Here is a 19,635-nt window from a genome sequence, read left to right as displayed (position 1 = left end):
CAGTTTCATATATTTTCAGCTGTATGCATTTATAATATACATATGCATAGGGGCGGACCCACTTGTTAGGGTGGGGGTGCACGTGCACCTATTAAGTTCGGAAAAAGTTTTGTATATGTACATGTATATACCTTAAGAAACTATTATATAAATTATGTACATGTATATTCCTCAGTCGTCATTTGAATATTCTTGACCTCTTATGTCAAGATCAGTCGTCATTGGAAGATTCTTGACCGCTTATGTCAAGATAATGGTGTATCCGCACTCTTCAAATCCTGAGTTCGCCTCTGCGTATGCAGTATTTTATATGTAAAAATCATGTATTCTTATATGCATTTTTTCAATATGCAGGGCATATATTTTCTTTGATATATGGTATACTTGATTCTGAAAATGATGCATCTTGGACTTGGTTCTTTGAGAATCTGAAGGAAGCATACGGTGAAAGAAAACATATGTGTGTTGTTTCTGATCGTAATGCAAGCATCATAAAACTTGGTGGTGGTGTGTATAATGTTATATCACATTATGCATTTATGTGGCGTCTATGAAAAAATGTACAATAATATTGTTATAGTTTAAATGTTGCAGTTATAGTTTAAATGTTGATCTGTTCATGATGTAGCATTATGTCAAAAGATAGTTGCTTTATTTTTTCACTGATAATTATATGATTCTAAATTTTGATAAAAATATTTGATTTTATTGAACTTGTTATAGTTAAATTGTTGCAATTTTTTTTACTGAACTTGCTTAACTTAATTCCTTATGAATATATTATACAAGACATATAACATCATTGATTTATACCTAAGAAACTGAAAGTCACACTTACCAAATTTTTAATCTGAAAAAATACATATGAGAATCTATTAAGTACCTATGTTCATCTATAAAAACTAAGAATAAGTTAACATAACTTTCTGTAATAAATTAAAAAATTAAAAAAATACTTATAAAGACATATCAATTACGTAATCAAAACTCTAAATACATATTTTTTTAAAAAAATATATGCATTATATATATATATATATATATATATATATATATGCATAATTGAAAAAAAATTATGGATAACTCATAACTACATATGAATATCTGCTTAAATACATATGTATCAAACTGGACAAATACATATATGTATAGCCGAAAAATACATATTCAGACAAATATATGTATGTATGTATGTATGTATGTATGTATGTATGTATATATATATATATATATTCTTAGCAAAAAATATATATTCACACTTGTAAAAAACATATGCAATATTCATATATACATATGCATTATGCATAAATACATATGCATATTTGAAAAAAAAACATGCATTACTTAAAATACTTATGCATTACTCAAAATGCATTGCATAAAATGGAAAATATAAATGCATATATGAAAAATACATATAGTAACTGGATATACATATTAATTACTCAAAAATATATTCAAAACTGAAAATCACATATTCATACCGACATATGCATAACAGTAACATAAACTAATCACGGAAAATTCTATTTTATAGTTTTAACATCAAAAATCTAAATATCACATCAAATAAACATTAAAATACCGACTTTCAACATTAAAGTAACATATAAAACTTAAGAAATATTCAACTAAATGTTAGTCCACCTAAAGTTAACTGTTGTCAAATACAACAAATTCAAAGTAAACATCAAATATCATGCACTTTAATATCTTTTGTTATCCCAATTTTCATAGGAGGCCTCATTGGTGCTTCATCATCACTTTGTGCCTTCTCTTCTTTTTTCCTCGAACCATAATGCCACAACATAGAAGCATAGCTCATGCAAAGAAGATCTCAAGAGTCAACATTTGAAACACATTCACCAAAAATAAGGCACTCAGCATATGTCATCATATATAAATCACAATCCCTGCAAATATAAATATATATCTATATTGTTACAAATACATCTTATATAATCCCTAAAATACAAATACATATCTTAAATTTAACAGATATATATCTTCACATTATAAAGACAAAAATACATATATGAACATATTATCTATAAAAAAATATATATTTATACTGTAACAAATACAAATTTTACAATACCAAATACAAATACATATCTACACTGTAACAAATTCAAATCTTATCAGTATCACATACAAATAAAAATACAAATACAAATCTTATCATTATCAAATATAAATACATATATATACTGTAAAAATTATATTTTATAGCAATCTCGTCGGAATATACTGACCCGTCGCTACCACATCACCGAAAAATTCATAAAAATGATGACCAAGCCCGTGCCTTACCGAATCTGCAAAACCAACAAATCACCGACTAAAATTCAACCCCTGTGATTGATTTCGGCTAATACTCGCCGGTATATATAACAAAAATATTTAAACGGTAACAAATACATTTCATATAATTCCGAAATACAATATATATATATATATATATATATATATATATATATATATATATATATATCTTAACATTAGCAGCTATAATTCAATATCTTAATAGTAACTCAAAATAAATACACAACTTATCAAATGTATATATAAAAGACATATATGCACATATTCTTCATAAACTATAAATCTCCCAAATCCATTACTCCGTTAATCAAAAAAGAAAAAAAATCCGCAAATCAAACTTAGAAGTAACCCCAGCTAAACGACAAAACAAGAGGGAGTTGCTCGAATGGTAAACACCCGTCACTACCAACTCGGTTGCGAGTTCGAGTCGCTGAGGGAGCAAAAACGGTGCAAGCTCCTAGGGAGGGGGTAACAAAAAAAAATCTCAGCTGGACTTCTTTTTGATTAAACAAAACCAAACTACGAAATCTCATATTAGGTATCATTAACAACTAATCCTTTATGGGAATCTGGGTTATCCAAAGATTATTCCTTTATTATCAAATACACATCATATATAACAATTAATCAAGAAACATAATTATATCTTAAATTTAGAAGTAATCCAAACCAAACAAATTCTTAATTAAACAAATCTAAACTATAAAGTCTCATCTTAGGCTCCCTTTACGTTTAATCCTTTCTAAGTATCCAATCCTTTCTAGAAGTCTGGGTTATCCAAAGATTGTTCCTTTATTATCAAATGCACATCATATATAACAATTAATCAAAAAATATAACCATGTCTCAAATTTAGAAGTAATCCAAGCCAAACAAATTCTTAATTAAACAAATCTAAACTATAAAATCTCATCTTAGGCTTCATTTACATATAATCCTTTCTGGGTATCCAAAGATTGCTCCTTTTTTTTTCAAATAAACCTCCCAAATCCATTAGTCCATTAAACAAACAAACCAAAAAAATAATCTTGGAACTCAAATTAGAATTAAAGAAATTCTTGATATAATATAATCTTAAAAATCAAACTACATAATCTCATATTGGGCTTCATTTACATCTAAGTTTTTATGGGGTCTCCAAAGCCTGCTCCTTTATACCAAATAACAAATTTTCATGATTAAATATTAACATATAATAATTAATCAAGAAACATAATGATATATTAATGACAGATTAACAAATAAAACTCAAGAATATTTGCTAATTGAAAATCATCTATAATTTCAAAAAATTAAAAAAAGCAAAAAAGGAGAGGAACATTACCAAGAATCTAAGAAATAGAGAAGTAAACAAAAACCCACTTCACAAAAGTCACCATTAAACAAGTACCTCTCACAGTAGTAAACGTTTTCAACTACTATGATGTGCATATTCTGCCATTATCGTGTAACTCCAGAAATTTTAACACACACACCAAAAAAAAAAAACTCAAAAAGCAGAAGAAGGTTGAAAAATGTCAAAAATAAATTACAAAAAAGAAGTTATATGAAAAAAACAACACACATTAACTGTAAAATCAATTTACCTTAATTGATGGAGAACAATGTTTATTCGAAAATTGAGAGGAAATAGCAAAATTTGAAAAAAAATAAATTAAAGAAAACATTATAGTGGAAGGAACTGAAATAGAAAAAGTGGCTTGAAAATAGGTAATGGTAGAATAAAGGGTGGACAACACGCATTTTTAAATAAAAATAATAAAATATTACTACTTTTGCTATAAGTTGTAATTTTAAAAAAGTGTTGCTATTATTAGTAAGTTTATATAATTTTTCCCTTTTTTATGGGGTTGAGCCGCCTTTTGAACGATTGTTGAATTCACGGACAAACAAGAGAGAATCAGGCAAACTAGAAGATTTTAGTAGCAAGAAGTAAAGAAAGCAAAAGCGGCAGATGATATGGGAGGTACCTAAACTGTGAATGAAATTGTGGGAGAGCAACGTGAAGCTTGGTGAAGCAGCCTGAATGTTGCATCCTAAATGGAGAAAGTCTTGATTAAAAATATGTTTTACTAAATTAACTTTATTATTGATAGTTTAAAACACTAAATTCGATTACTGCTACTTTATTTGGGTTATCTAATACTAACTAAATTTAACTAATATCGTTTACTTTCAAGAACAATTAAATGAAGACAAAATTCTAAAAAGTAGTAATAATTTTATCTTAATGCTGTAACATGATAACTATTTTAGGACAAATAATTTTAGTAAGCTTGACAACTAATCTGAGACGAATATAGTACAGAACTTGTATAAGCAACAGATACTTCATTCATAATATTTTTTTTCAACTGAAATTCATATACAAACATAACTGAATCAAACTTCAATATCTCTTTTGTTTTCAACTTCCAACTTCACAAGCTCCTTTTTCAACTTCAACCAAATATTGTACAAATAAAACACCTACTTCTTCACACACTTCTAAATTAATCTCCAAAACAAAAGGACTAAAAGGGTATATGATTACAATCTTGACAACTTATTAGTTACTAGTTAGGTCAATGCCTTATAAAACTAAGCAACAAATATATTAATTCTTGATGTTAGTAGGTGAAATTTTGTGAAAACAACTTCTTGCAAAAATGTAAGGTAAGATTGCGTACAATAAATCCTTGTGATTCAGTCATTTTCCAAACCTGCATACAACGAGAACTTTAATGCACAGTACTGTCCCATGTTAGTTGATGAAATTTTCACATAGCAATATGTTCTTGTGTTGCTAGGGTAGCACATTGGACATGTCTTGGGCAAGTGATAATGTGGTCATTGGTAAGCCCAACTGCCTGCATGAAAGAGTGTATAACAGTTGGGCCAACATATCTAAAGCCTCTTTTCACCATGTCTTTGCTCATTGTTTCTGATTTTGATGTCTTTACTGGGATTTTGTTGCAGGCCTTGTATAGTGTTGTAATGGGCTTGCTGCTCACAAATCCCCACAAGTACTTGTGGAAAGACCCTAATTGTCTCTTGATCTGTAAATTCAAGAATAAAATGAAAATACTAACAACCAAAGGATTGCAATTATAGGTGGCAGAACTAACTCATGAAAATATGAATCATCTATTTCGCTCAAATTTGCAAGTAAATGACTTGCCTATGTGTTAACTCCAGGAAACTGTATAAATAACCTTGGAAATGAGTGGTCTTTAATTTTGACCCTCATTTTCCCGAGCAAAACTTCAAGGTTAAAAGGTTGTTCATGCGATAAAATTTGTTATTCTTGAACTTTTGCTGCTGGAGAATTGGGGTCAAAAAGTTCAAGATCATCCATTTTCAAAGTTATTCTTGTAACTCAGTCTATCTTGACTCATCCAAATTCAACCCATATTTAGGGCAAATTTAAGCCAAGTATGTAGTCATACCCAAATTAAACCATGAGAAACTTGATCAAAATATTAAAAGATTTTGTTTGTTTGTTTGAGGTGTTACATTTAGCTATCTAATAGAAAGGAAAAAAGAGTTTTACTAGTTTTATCTGGTAATTAAGAAAATGATAAGAAATCAAATTGGTGGTTAGCCTGTAGGCTTCGGTTGGTGTGAGGTATAAGTTGTGACAGTCTCGGGATAAAATGTAGAATTATTTTACCCCATGTTTGGTTGGAAGTATTATTTAGTCAAGAAAATTATTTATCCCACCATATTTGCCTTAGTGATGGGGCAAGTTATCCCATATATATATATATATATATATATATATATATATATATATATATATATATATATATATATATATACTAATCAGTGGCGGACCTAGGATTTACGAATAGTGAATGCTTAAAAAATTTAAAACTAAAAAAAGTAAAAAATCACCTCAATGAGGTTCAAACTCAAGGCCTCCTTCCACTGAAGGACTTTAAGATCAAACTAAATGTCAATGCATCCAATCAAATTTTTTGTTATAGTGAATACTTTTATATGTTTTATACCTATTTTCATATATTTTTTATATAATTATATCTATTCCGTGTCAAATTTAATGAACGCCGAAGAACCCCTAAATCCTATATAGATCCACCCCTGCAACTAATCCCTGGATAGCTAATTCATAACTTATTCCCGGCCAAACCGTAATTTCATTAAAACGTTGTTTACTAAAATTTCAGAGTTGGTAAAGTCAAGGCTAGATGTGTTATTCTGATTCCATTTGGCCCACCATGTGGTTATGTTTAGTATTAATTAAGTGGTGTTAGCTACATGCAATGATTGACTACATAGCAAGTCAAAAAGTTGGTTACAAAAAGTACTTGGAAGCAATGGAAATGAGAGTTTAAAAGTTGATTAGAGATTTGTTGTTATGCTAATATTGTACTAATTACTCAATCCGTTTCGGAATAATTGAATTGTTAGGTATTTATTGATGTTTCAAAATAAGTGAATCATTGAATTTTTTTTCAAATTTATTCTTATGATTTGACAACCAATTAACTTTTAAAAGGTATTACAAAGTTAAATTTTTTTTTTTTGGGTAAAAATGAAAAGTTGTGTTAAATTTATATCTTTAATGTTTTTTCTTAATATGTGTGCCGAAATCTAACAAGTACGGAGGAAGTAATTATTTACCTCTAAAATTCTTTTAGAGTTGTCAACTACCCCTCTGACTTGGCTCAGCTCAATTCCATATTCAGTACTTGTTGAATTTATCTTCTTTTCATTGTATTTTGCAACAATTTCTGGATCAAATCCTGAAAATGCATCTCTGAAAGAAATAACAAAGCAAATTACATCTAAAATTTCCTGAAATGTCGATGAATGCATGTCATATTCCTCAAAAATAATGCATTTTTTGAAAAATCTAATACGAGCACAACATTATTTTGAGAAAGTCCGAGCAACATAATTGAATAATGTGAAGTAACATAAATTAAAGGAAATCTGGCAAGAAAAGCAAATACCCACCTGAAGTCTTGCCTTTTCTTTAACACTGAAGTCCAATCTGCTCCAACTTGAGCCACAGTTAATACCAACAACTCAAATAGCAGACTGCATGTGATTTAATAAGTAAATTAGCCACCAAATGCTTCTGATTTAACTTATAGACAACTCAAACTTAAATATAAGGAAATAAACGCACGAAGGCAGGGAAATTCATTTATCTAAATAATACTATTATAATTTTTTTACCAAGGGATATTAATTACCTTTTGTTGGATAAAGATGGCTTCGCCACTAACGAGTGATGTAAGAATTTTTACGCTATCAATACAATTTAACATGATATAGCAGATAATCCTTTAACTATAATTACCTTTCAAATGGCATAATTATGTAAACATTTTTTATGTTATCACTGCATATAACTCAAACTTGACAAGATATGGGAACTGTACATGAAAGTGGGAAACAGAGTGCTTACTTATCATCATGGACAGGAACTCCCCATTCTTCATCATGGTATGCAATATAGACAGGGTCTAGAAAACAGAACAAAACAGAATAGTTAATGTCACTCATCCACAGAGGTGTACATCCTAATTGAATTGAAATTAGACAATCACTTTTTCACAGAGATCCACATCTTAATTATTAGCTCTTTCTTTTTTCTATGTCACCACATATGTATTAAAACACATCTAGGTGATAGTTATAATTAATAGTTGGCCTAGTCAAATTTGAAGTGTGTTGATACATAGATAATGACAGTTCAGAGAAAGGGAGCATATGATGTTGAGGTGTGAAACTAGCCAAAAATGATAGTTCAAATGTGTTTTTGACGATTAACTCAATTAGAAATAAAACTCAAGGAAGTGAAGTTTTTTGTAATTACCAGAATTAGGTGTAATAAAGCTGCATCTTCTGCCCTCTTTAGAACTTGAATCAACAGCAGCAGCAGTGACTAATTTGGCTTCATTGAACTTCGCAGAATTTGTTCTTCCATAATGTGCAATTCTCTGTTTCCTCTGCACTTGCATGTTGGCAACTTGTTCCCTTCTTGCTGCTGCTATGCTTCCAGCAACTTCAAGAACCATGATGGAAGAATTATTAATATTTTTCACTTTCTTGATTGCTGGCTGTCTAGGTGACTTGTTTTTCGGTGAAATAGGAGGAGTTGTTAGTGTTGAATTTTTCACTTTTGGGTTTTTGGGTGTCACAATTTTGTCACTACTTGGGTTTTGTCCATTAGAATCATTCACTTTCTTGATAGGTTGTTGTCTAGGTGACTTGATTTTTGGTGAAGTAGGAGTAGTTGTTAGTGTTGAATTTTTCACTTTTGGGTTTTTGGGTGTCACAATTTTGTCACTACTTGTATTTAAACCAAAACCATTAGGATCATTGTTCACTTTCTTGATAGATTGTTGTCTAGGGGACCTGATTTTGGGAGAAATAGGAGGAGAATTTTTCACTTTTGAATAAGGTGAAATCTTGAAATTAGGTGATTTTTTGTGGGAATTGTTACATGGTTGAAGAACAGGACGACCATTGATATGAGTGAGTGTTTCTGGGGAAATATCAACGACCCTTTCTCCTTGCTTTTTGAACTTGTAAGAACACATTTTTCCTTTTTTGGGTCAAAAGGGGATGGCTAGTTTTTGTTTTCTTGGATAATGGGTGTTGTCAAAAGAGGGAAGAAACAATAATGGAAGAAGCAAATGAATTTGAGGCTAGTGTATAAGGGAAATGTGAGGGATTTTATACAGAAATGAAGGAGTCGGAGTCTTTCTTGGGGAGTTTTTTTTGGGCTGGGGGGGGGGGGGTTGGGTTGGGGGGTTGGTTTGTTTTATTATACTTATTTTTTCTTTGGGTGGGGTGGGGTTGGTCATTGGTGAGGGTGTGGTGTTAAGGAACATGTATGAGGGATGTTGTTAGTTAAGTTGATTGGAACATGGAGGAGTTGGGGTATGCCGTCTTGTGAGGGACACTTTCTTTTTGTTTAACATAATCACGAGGATGACAGCGACACAAACCTTTCCTCGAATCTGCATCTGCATTTGAATGGTTTACAATATTTAAAAATAATAGCATAAAGGAATTATATTATCAATATGATTTTAGTTATAGTAAATTTATTTTATTTTTTAACTTTACCTTTGATATAAAAGGTTACATTATTTTTCTTTTTCACTCGATGTTCCGTACTTATAGTACCTATAAGACTCATTAAGAGGGGGTGGGATGAGTGGGGGTGGGGGGCAGTTTCTGTTAAAATGCAAGCAAACTGCAATTAAACATGAACGAAAATATTTCTCTCTTTCATTGATTAATGAGAATATATATAGACGTGAAGTAGGAAACTCTACGACTAACAAATATAGTGTTCTCTTGACGTGCGCCACCGAAAAATGCCATGCGGAAGACCAAGGAAGGACAAACAGGCAAAGATTATGAAGGGTGCAGTGGAGAACATCTACAACAACCTTGGGGTAACTTCGATGAATGAAGAGGACCATGAAGAAGCGGCTTGGCCTTTGCTTATCCAGCTTGGGCATCAAACTCCAAAGACGCAACCTGTACCAGATTCAACGACATTGGTAATCCATACGAGGACCGAGAAGGTAGGATACACCATAGAGAGAGGAATGCACAACAACAATACAAGTCAAGTTCAAGCAAGAGATGTGGTGAATCAGAAGCAAAATACGCAAAAAAAAATTGGAATTCACAAACGACGAAGGAACCTAAGAAGTGAACTAATTTTCTTAATGGTACCCAATTAGTGGGAAAAATGATGCAATTAGGATGCATACCACCCAACATCTAAAATGGCAAGACATTTACGGCACTTACTCAGGCATCAGTGGGTACCAAGATCGCGAAATGGAAATATGCCCTTGTTCTCTATATCATGGGAGAATCACCAATGTTCGCAGCTTTGGAGAGATTCATGGGAGCCCACTGGAACTGTTGTTTCTAAGATCAAAGCATACTATTATCACAATAATGGGTACGTCCAACTCAACTTCAGTAGCATTTATGATAAGGATAGCATGCTCTCACCAAGCCCATACATGTTTAAGAACAAGCCCATGATTCTAATGATGTAGCCAATTGAGTTCAACTTTGATAAGGAAATTCTACTGACTATACCCTTACGGGTTTGATATCCGAACTTTTCCCTAAATTGTTAGGGAGTTGAATCTCTAAGTTGAATCAGCTGCATCTTGGGGAACCCTTTATTTGATGATGATTGTACTAGCAAAATAAAATGAATTTTATTTACCCGTGTTCTGGTGGAAATTGATGTCACAAGAGAATTACTAAAGAAGATCATTGTCCTAAATCCTACTAGGAGATAGTTGAACAAAAATTTGAATATGATTGGGTACCCCAATACTGTCCTACATGCTTGATGGTATAAAGAAGAGGAAATAAAGCAAAAGCCACTAATGATCAAAACAAAAGCAACAAGGATGAAACATGTCTAGCAGAACAAAGAGACTAATGATGATGATAAACTCAGTTGTGCTAATGTGAATACTACATCTATAGGTGATAAGGGGGTAATTGCTTAAGATGGCCAAGTGAGTCAAGTACTGTCTTTAGCAATTGCTAGTTAGAGGAAAAATGAACCAGAAGAAATACTTGGTAGATAGTCAAGACAAAGTCAGTGGCAAGAGCACCTTGATATGTTGAAAAGTGAAGTAGGTGGCTATTAAGGCATGAGGAGTTTTGATTGTAGATATATGAATGAAACATGTTGAAGAAGTTGGTCCATTCAAGGTGAAATAGTCTAGCTGGCATAGGAGTTTGGATGATGTGATTCTGCGTTCAAGACAAGCATAGATGACATTGATTACGTTAGAAGATAAGTCAGATCAGACAAGAAGTCTTGAAGAATTTAAGTTGATCAAGGAGTTCAGTAAGAAGAGGATTTGAAGTAAAAGAGTTCTATCAAATCTAGGAGAGGTGACGCGGCAACAAAAGACAAAATAGTTAACTGATAGAGTTCTACTGGAGAAAGAATTAAACATAAAAAAGAACTCTATCACAAGTTGGCTTAAAGACAACTAACGTGACTCAAAGCCAACACTCACGCATGCACTGAAAAGTTAATCAACAATCAGCATATCAATTCACATACTTGAAGAAGTACCTAGTCTCTTACTTAGTAGGTCATAAACTGTGTAGCAGTTAGGTTCTTGTATTGTAATGAGTCATTGATTCTAGTCTCAGTAATCTAAAAACTGAGTTAGGAGTTGTTGTCTTCAAGTTTGGGAACTCGAAGATTTGGGAACACTTATCTTGGGAAGATTAATGTTTTTATAGTGATAGGAGTTAAAAGTTTTAATTCTTAGGTTACAAGAAGTCTTGTAATTTTGTTGATTGTTGAGGCTCAAGTATTTTAGTGAAGTTGAGTTAAATCCTGTAGAGGTACAGGTCGTGGTTTTTTTTTACCTTTCTTGAGCCAGGTGTTTTCCACGTAAAAATACTGTGTTCAGTTTACTTCTGTGAACCACGTTTACTTACTTGTTCCACAGATAGGCAATTACTTGGATGCGTACTCTAACAAGTGGTATCAGAGAGAGGTTGTTTTAAATAACACTAGCACCTAAGAAAAGGATCAACATGATGAATTTCGCACCTCCTACTGGTCATAGTGAAGGTCAGTCAACCACTAGACCTCCACTCTTTGATGGTTCTCACTTTATCTGGTGGAAAGCAAGGATGGAGATGTTCATTCAAGGTGAAGACTATGAATTATGGGATAGGATTACTGATGGTCCCACTATTCCAATGAAGACTGTTGATGGAGAACAAGTCAAGAAAGTAAGGAGTGAATTTACTCCTGATGACCTATTGGCTTTGAAGAAAAATGCAAAGTCCAAAAATATCTTGGTTTGTGGTCTAGGACCGGCTGAGTATAACAGGGTATCCATCTGTACTACTGCTAAGAAAATTTGGGATGCACCGGTAACTGCTCATGAAGGTACTTCCCAAGTAAGAAAATTCAGGATTGCTCTCCTGCTTACTGAATATGAGGCATTCAAAATAAAGGAAAACGAAACACTTCATGAGATGATGACAAGGCTTACCACCTTAATAAATGAGTTGACTTCGTTAGGGAAATTCATTTTTGAGGAAAAACAAGTTGAAAAAGTACTGAGGGTGTTACCTAAATCAAAATAAAATGTTAAGGTGACTGCAATTAGGGAGGCAAATAAAGAGCTTGAAGGCTTGACCCTGGATGAACTTGTAAGGAACTTAAAGACTTATGAAATGAAAATAGATGGAATAAAATAACAAGAAGCCCCTGAGAAGATCTTAGCTTTAAAAGCTTCTGATAATGATGATGAATTTGAACTTGATAAGGAGCAAGTTGCCTTCATAACCAAAAATTTCATCAAGTTCTTCAGGAAGAAGAAGGGCATAGGTACCAAGAAATGTTTACATGATAATCCAAATGGATGCTACAAGTATGGAAAGACTGATCATCAGATCAGATAATGTCCTCTTTGGGAAATAGAGTGGAGAAAGGAAAGGATTGAGAAGGAACAAAAAGAAAGGGCCAAGAAAAAGGAAAAAGAAGAACATGCCATGATAGCTGCATGGGGATCTGACTCTGATGATGATGAAGTTGATGAGACAATATTTATGGCTTTTGGAGATTCAGACATTGAGGAAGAAGATGATGTTTCTGAGGTAAGTTTACTTGAACTCAAAGAAAAACTGCATCTGTTTTCCAAAACTAGACTTATTTCCTTGATGAGTGATTCAATTGACAATCTCCAAGAATTAACTTCTGATAGGAATGAACTGTTCAACAGCCTTGCAAGCCTAAAATTTGATTTTATTGACCTGAAACTTTGCAAACATTTTGTTGAAAAAGAAAATTACACTCTCAAGAACCACGTCACATTGCTTGAGTCTTCAAATAATGATCTTAAATCTGAAGTTTTTAAATTGAATCTCACTGAAAATGAAAAAAGGGCCATGAGTAAAGAACAAGAAAATGCTGAACTTGAGTTAACTAAGTACAAACTGGAATGTCATGATTTGACTTAAAAGATGAACAAGCTAATTCAAGAAGTTGCTAAGTTAAAGATGGATATGGAAAAAGCTAACAGATGGAAAAATTCTTCAAGAAATTTTCATCAGTTGAGTGGAAGAAATCATAATGAAAAAGCAGGTTTAGGTCTTTTTAAAAAGGCTGATAATCTACAAGATCTATATTATATCTGTGGCAATCTTGGACATCCTACTACTGAATATCCTGTGGCTGTCAAAAGCAGAGTTAGAAGTCAAAATCTATCAATAAACTTTTCTCAGACCAAAAATACAAGCACTAAAATTGGTCAGAGAAACAGGTCTGGTTAATTATTTCCTACATGGACTAGAAGGAATTTAATTCATCCTTTTACCAACAAAACAGGGCTCAAGCTTGTCTGGGTTCCAAAATCTAACCTTTGATTTCTTTTGCAGGAGATGGTAAAGGGAAACAAAAAGCACTAGTACTTAGATAGTGCATGCTCAATACATATGACTGGCGATAAGAAAAAGTTCCTTTCACTCTCCAAAATAGATGGATGAGGAGTTTGTTTTGGAAATTAAAAAAAAAGGAATCATTACTAGAGTTGGGAAAATTGGCACATCTAATTCAAAAGATGTGGAGGATGTGTATCTTGTGCAAGGATTAAATCATAACCTGCTGAGCATCTCACAATTGTGTGACAAAGGTAATAAAGTAATTTTTACTTCTGCAAGGGTTAAAGTCAAAAGGATGGACACCAAAGAAATTGTGCTTACTGCAAGGAGATACAGAAACGTATACAAAGCAGACTTAATGGCAATACCAGGACCTGAGTTGACTTGTCTAAGTACAATAAAAACTGATCATTTGGCTCAGAAGACTTGGACATGCAAGTCTAAAACGACTGAACATACTTTCATCCAAAGACATGGTATTGAGATTACCTAAAACTAAGTTTAAGAAAAAAAAGTTATGTAGTGCATATGTAAGGGGGAAGCAAGTAAGATCTTCAATTAAGTCAAAGAACCATGTTAGTACTACCAAGTGTCTTGAACTGGCCCATATGGACTTGTGTGGACTAATGAGACAACAAAGCAGAGGTGGAAAAAGGTATGTTTTTGCAATTGTTGATGATTATTCCAGGTTCACCCGGACCTTGTTTCTAGCCTCTAAAGAAGATGTCTTTGATATCTTTGAAATTTTCATCAAGAAAATGAAAAAAAAATTGGGCACTTCATTAGTTTTCATAAGGTCTGACCATGGGACAGAATTTGAGAATGCAAAATTCTTAGATTTCTGTTCATCAAAAGGAATAGACCATAAATTTTCAGCTCCTAGAACACCACAACAAAATGGAGTGGTGGAAAGAAAAAATAGAACCTTGGAAGATATGGATAGAACAATGATGCTTGCAGTAAATGTTGACAAAAACCTATGGGCTGAGGCAATGAGTACTGCAGAATATATTATAAACAGGTACATGATCAGACCAATGTTAGAAAAGACTCCCTATGAGTTACTAAAAGGTATAAAGCCTATCATTTCTCACTTTAGAACTTTTGGCTGCAAATGTTTTATACACAATAATGGTAAGGATAATCTTGGAAAATTTGATGTCAAAAGTAATGAGGGAATCTTCTTAGGTTATTCACTTCATAGTAAGGCCTATAGGGTTTTAAATAATAGATCTAACTGTGTTGAAGAAAGCATGCATATGATTTTTGATGAATTATGTGATAAGACTAACCTGAATGAAGGAAGCGATACTAAGGAACAGGTTTCACAACATGTTTCATCGACTGAAATAGTCAAACCTGGATGTATTTTCACAGAGGGAACTGAAGCTAAAGGCACAATGATAGGGGGAACTGAGCTATCAACCGACTCACATCAGAATATTAGCAGTGATCCTAGCAGCTCACTTAGCTTAATCCCAAAAGAATACAAATATCAAGGCTCACACCCCATTGAGAATGTACTTACTAATCTCAATTATGGTATCACCACAAGATCTGGACTGAGAAGTATGTGTACATTCAAGGCATTTCTGTCAGAGCTAGAGCCAAAGAAAGTAACTGAGGCATTATTTGATGTTGATTGGATCATAGCTATGCAAGATGAATTGAACCAGTTTGAGAGAAGCAAAGTATGACACTTAGTTCCTGTTCCAAAAGATAGATTAGTAATTGGGACTAAGTGGGTGTACAGAAATAAATTTGATGAGCATAGAACATTCACAAGAAACAAGGCAAGACTGGTGGTTCAAGGATACAATCAAGAAGAAAGAATTGATTTTGGTGAGACATTTGCTCCTGTAGCCAGACTTGAAGCTATAAGACTAATTGTTACCTTTGCTTCTTACATGGAGTTTATTTTGTATCAGATGGATATGAAGAGTGCATTCCTGAATGGCATTCTCAAGGAAGAAGTTTATGTTAAGCAACCCCCAGGATTTGAAAGCAAGGAGTTTCCAGATTATATCTACAAGCTGGACAAAGATTTGTATGGGTTCAAACAAGATCCAAGAGCTTGGTATGAAAGACAGTCAAAATTTCTATTGGAATATGGACATATCAAAGGTAAAATTGACAATACCCTTTTCTTGAAAACTAATAGGAAGGATTTTTTAGTCGTGTAGGTGTATGTGGATGATATTATTTTTGGTTCAACAAATATGCTTATGACTCATGAGTTTGCCAAATTCATGAGTTATGAATTTGAGATGAGCATGATGGGAGAGCTAAATTACTTTTTGGGCATGCAAATAAAGCAGTCAGCTTCAGGAATAATGATTCACCAACAAAAGTATGTCAAAGAGATTCTCAAGAAATTCTCCATGGAAGAGGCAAATGAGATAAGTACTCCTATTGCTACTTCCATAAAGATGGACTTGGATGAAACAGGTTCTGATATAGGGCAAAAGGTATATCGAGGTATGATAGGGTCATTATTGTACCTCACAGCAAGCAGGCCTGACATTGTGTTCAGTGTAGGGCTATGTGTCAGGTTTCAAGCTAAGCCAAAAGAATCACATTTAAAGTCTGTAAAATGAATCTTCAGATACTTAAAAGGAACCAGTGATCTTGGCTTGTGGTATCCCAAAGGTAGTAACTTTAATTTGGTAAGATACTCTGATGTTGATTATGCAGGATATCTGTGGATAGGAAAAGTACTACAGGTATGTTTGATTACCTAGTCCACAAAGAAGCAAAATTCAGTAGCTTTGTCTACTGCTCAGGCTGAATACGTTGTTGCTGGGTCATGCTGTGCTCAGTTATTGTGGATTAAACAAAAAATATTGGATTTGGGGTAGATGTAGGTTGTGTTCTCATTTTTTGTGATAACACAAGTTTTATAAACATAGCCAAAAACCCTGTCCAACACAAGAGAACTAAGCATATTGATATTCGCCATCACTTCCTTAGAGACAATGTTGAAAAAGGAAATATATCAATTATGTTTTGTTCAACTGAGGAACAAATTGCTGACATATTTACTAAGGCCTTGAGTAGAGAACACTTTGAAAAAAATAAGTTAGCATTGGGGATGATTAAAATTGTATAAATCTCCCTCAGTGATTGACTAGAACATGTTATGCCTTAGAGAGTGTTAATTAATTCAGTCTTATACAGTTAGTTGTGTATCCTAATTCTAAGATTTTAAAGCAAAGTGGTATAATTATGTGTTGTTTCTACAGATAGACTGGATCATTAAGGCAAGAGTGGTCATGGACTAATCAGAACACAAGGTATGATTATTGTTTTCCATAATAGCATTAAGAGAAATAGGTTATCTACATGGTTCACTCTGTCATGATTAAAACCTCCAAAACCCAACAGTCCTCTTCTTCAAAAGGCTGACAACCTTTCCCATCAGTACAGAACTTCTACATCAGCACGTTTCTTCATATCACAGTCCCCTCACGTTTTAAATTCCTTCTTATTTTTCTTAAATACGTATTTTGTTTTCTCTTCCATCTCCACTTCTTTTTTTTTCAACCTCTGAAAATCCAACAAGCTATGGAGTCTTCCTCATCCTCTCCTTCCTACACAAAATCTGAAACAAATCCTTCAACTTAAATTATTCTTCACCCAAACATTACTTTACCTTCACTTATCCAACCCCAAATCCCTCTCAAGTTATCTGATTTTTCATTGTTTAAAACTCTACCACAACCCTTTTCTCACTCCTTTTTCAAAACCTTACTTTTTTTAAAAACCCTACCTGTGGTTCATCTTCAGATCCTTCATCGAGATGGCATTCCCATTGTTGATCTTATCCCTAGACGGTCACGATCGACTCTAAAATGAAAACCATCTTCTATCACCATTGATGTTGATGTCGATACTCAGGTACAATCTTCTCCCGTCATCCATTTACCTCAAACTCCATATACTCGAGGAAGGAAACAACGAGAAGATACTGTTAAGAATTCATGCCCTACTAATTATCTTATTTTCCCCTAACTGTTGCTTATCGATGGAACGGGGTGCCTGATGTGTTCCACTGACGTGTTCCAAGGAAGAAGTAAAACAAAAAGTAAAGAATACAATGATTTTTACGTGGAAAACACCCGGCTCAAAAAGGTGTAAAAATCCACAACCTGTACCTCTACAGGATTTAATCCCAACTTCACTAAATAACTCTAAGCCTCAACAACGATTGATTACAAAACTCTTGTAACCAACAAATAGGAATTATAAACTCTAATCCCTATAACTCAAAAACTAAGAATTATAAACTCTAATCCCTATAACTCAATAACTAAGAATTATAAACTCTAATTCTTAACTACACACACACCTCCTAAGGTATGCTTTCCCAAAGTCTCTGAGTTTTCCCCAACTCAAAGACTATCTCCTAATTCAGTTTATAACATACTGAAACTAATATTACATCAATAGTTCAAACACAATGAACAACTCTAAAAATCAACGCTAAAACTCTTAGCTAGATTCTATACTTAGGACCAGGTTCTTCAATGTGTTTCTTCATTGATTGTGTAGCACTTCGTGAAGTCAATCTGTCTATTGTGCTTTTCTGCTTTGTAAGTGCGTGAATTATTCTAACTGATGCATTTTCTATTTAAGCACAACTCTTCAAAGAGTCATTCTTTATTTCAAGCTCCCTTTTTAATTAAAACTCTCATTGCATAGAGTTCTACTTTAAGTGAGACTCTTTCTTTAATTCCAACTCTTATTTCCTTAGTGTTGTAGTAAAACTCCAACTCTTTTAAATCAGCATATGTTTATTTATCAGAATCTTTTTCCTCTCACACATAGGACTCTACAACATATACTCAGAAGTGAAACTCCTTCTTCACGTAGGACTCCTTTTTCAACTCAAATTGCTTTCCCTTATCATTAAGTATTTGAATCAAATTTAACTTGTTATATTCCCCACTTGATCAATATCTTGAGTATATCAGAATTAGGCTTTCTTATTCATTCTTATCTTTAAGAAATCTTGTCTACATCTATCAGTGAAACTGGAAATCTGCTTTCCTATGCGTGGACCAACTCAAGTAACATGTTTCATTCACGTGTCAGTTTGTCAATCATCAAAACTACATAGTACCCAACAAATTCCCTCTTTTTGATGATGAAAAACCTCTTGTCTTGTGAATTCAACCATTTTCACCTGTAGGCACTAAAGTATAAAACACTAGAATGAAATAAGTTAGTCAATGGGTTATAAACATTGCACAACCTAATTATTTTCCCCTTTTTGGCATCATTGAAAAACCATTTCAATGCAATAATATACTAGCCAAAGTGATTTGTTATGCTATCTATGGCCACTGGGGCTATCACCAAAACAATCAGACAAAGACTGTAGCCAACATAGTAATGTATTAAAGAGAGCAAAAAAAAGTCAATTTAGCAAAGATAACCATTCAATTTAACTGACAGACAATGTTCCACATTAACCTAAGCTAGTACTGAACAAAGCAAAACAACTGAGCATTAATCATAAAAATATGGTATAAAAGTGGGACATGGCTAAGGATACGAATAGTGAAGAGAAAAGAGGAACAGATAATATCAATTGTGTCAATTGACGAATGACTTCAACATTTTCATCCCTTACTTAATCAAGTTCAAGCTTCAAAGTCATGATCCATGCCTGAAGGACCACTTATTCCACTTCATGACTGTCTTGTGCAGCTTCAAGTTCATATATTTTTTTATAGCAAAATCATTTTTTCAATTATTTTTTTAGTGTTAGCCCTCCTTATTGAAACTGGTAGAGCAACATGATTCATCTGTGCAAGAACATCTATTGTTGTTTTCTAAGTCAACCTGAACTAGGACTGAAAAATCCAAAAAAAATAACCAATT

The 19,635-nt window shown here is 33.1% G+C and overlaps 1 protein-coding gene across 5 annotated transcripts; it reads right to left on the bottom strand.

Annotated features, from left to right (window-relative positions):
• Nucleotides 1-1,491: 1,491 nt before the first annotated feature.
• On the bottom strand, nt 1,492-9,070 carry LOC107845534. Of its 5 annotated transcripts, none has more exons than XR_007045608.1 (8): nt 8,156-9,070; nt 7,745-7,802; nt 7,288-7,371; nt 6,952-7,087; nt 5,028-5,363; nt 3,912-4,361; nt 2,256-2,318; nt 1,492-1,913 (listed from the first exon to the last, which is right to left on the bottom strand). XR_007045608.1 is itself a non-coding variant. In XM_016689910.2 (5 exons), the coding sequence occupies exons 1-5, from the start codon at nt 8,880-8,882 to the stop codon at nt 5,085-5,087; spliced, it is 1,284 nt and encodes a 427-aa protein (XP_016545396.2). In that variant the 5' UTR covers nt 8,883-9,070; the 3' UTR covers nt 4,640-5,084. The 5 variants fall into 5 exon arrangements, 1 of the variants encoding a protein (XP_016545396.2); XR_001666884.2 differs by having other exon boundaries at nt 4,296-4,361; XR_007045609.1 differs by lacking the exon at nt 3,912-4,361.
• Between the last annotated feature and the right edge of the window lie 10,565 nt (nt 9,071-19,635).

The sequence above is a fragment of the Capsicum annuum genome, chromosome 10 (assembly GCF_002878395.1).
Source record: "Capsicum annuum cultivar UCD-10X-F1 chromosome 10, UCD10Xv1.1, whole genome shotgun sequence".
In the NCBI taxonomy this organism is placed as follows: domain Eukaryota; kingdom Viridiplantae; phylum Streptophyta; class Magnoliopsida; order Solanales; family Solanaceae; genus Capsicum; species Capsicum annuum.
Note: the sequence above shows the minus strand (reverse complement) of the source record. Positions and strands in the feature narration are given on the sequence as shown.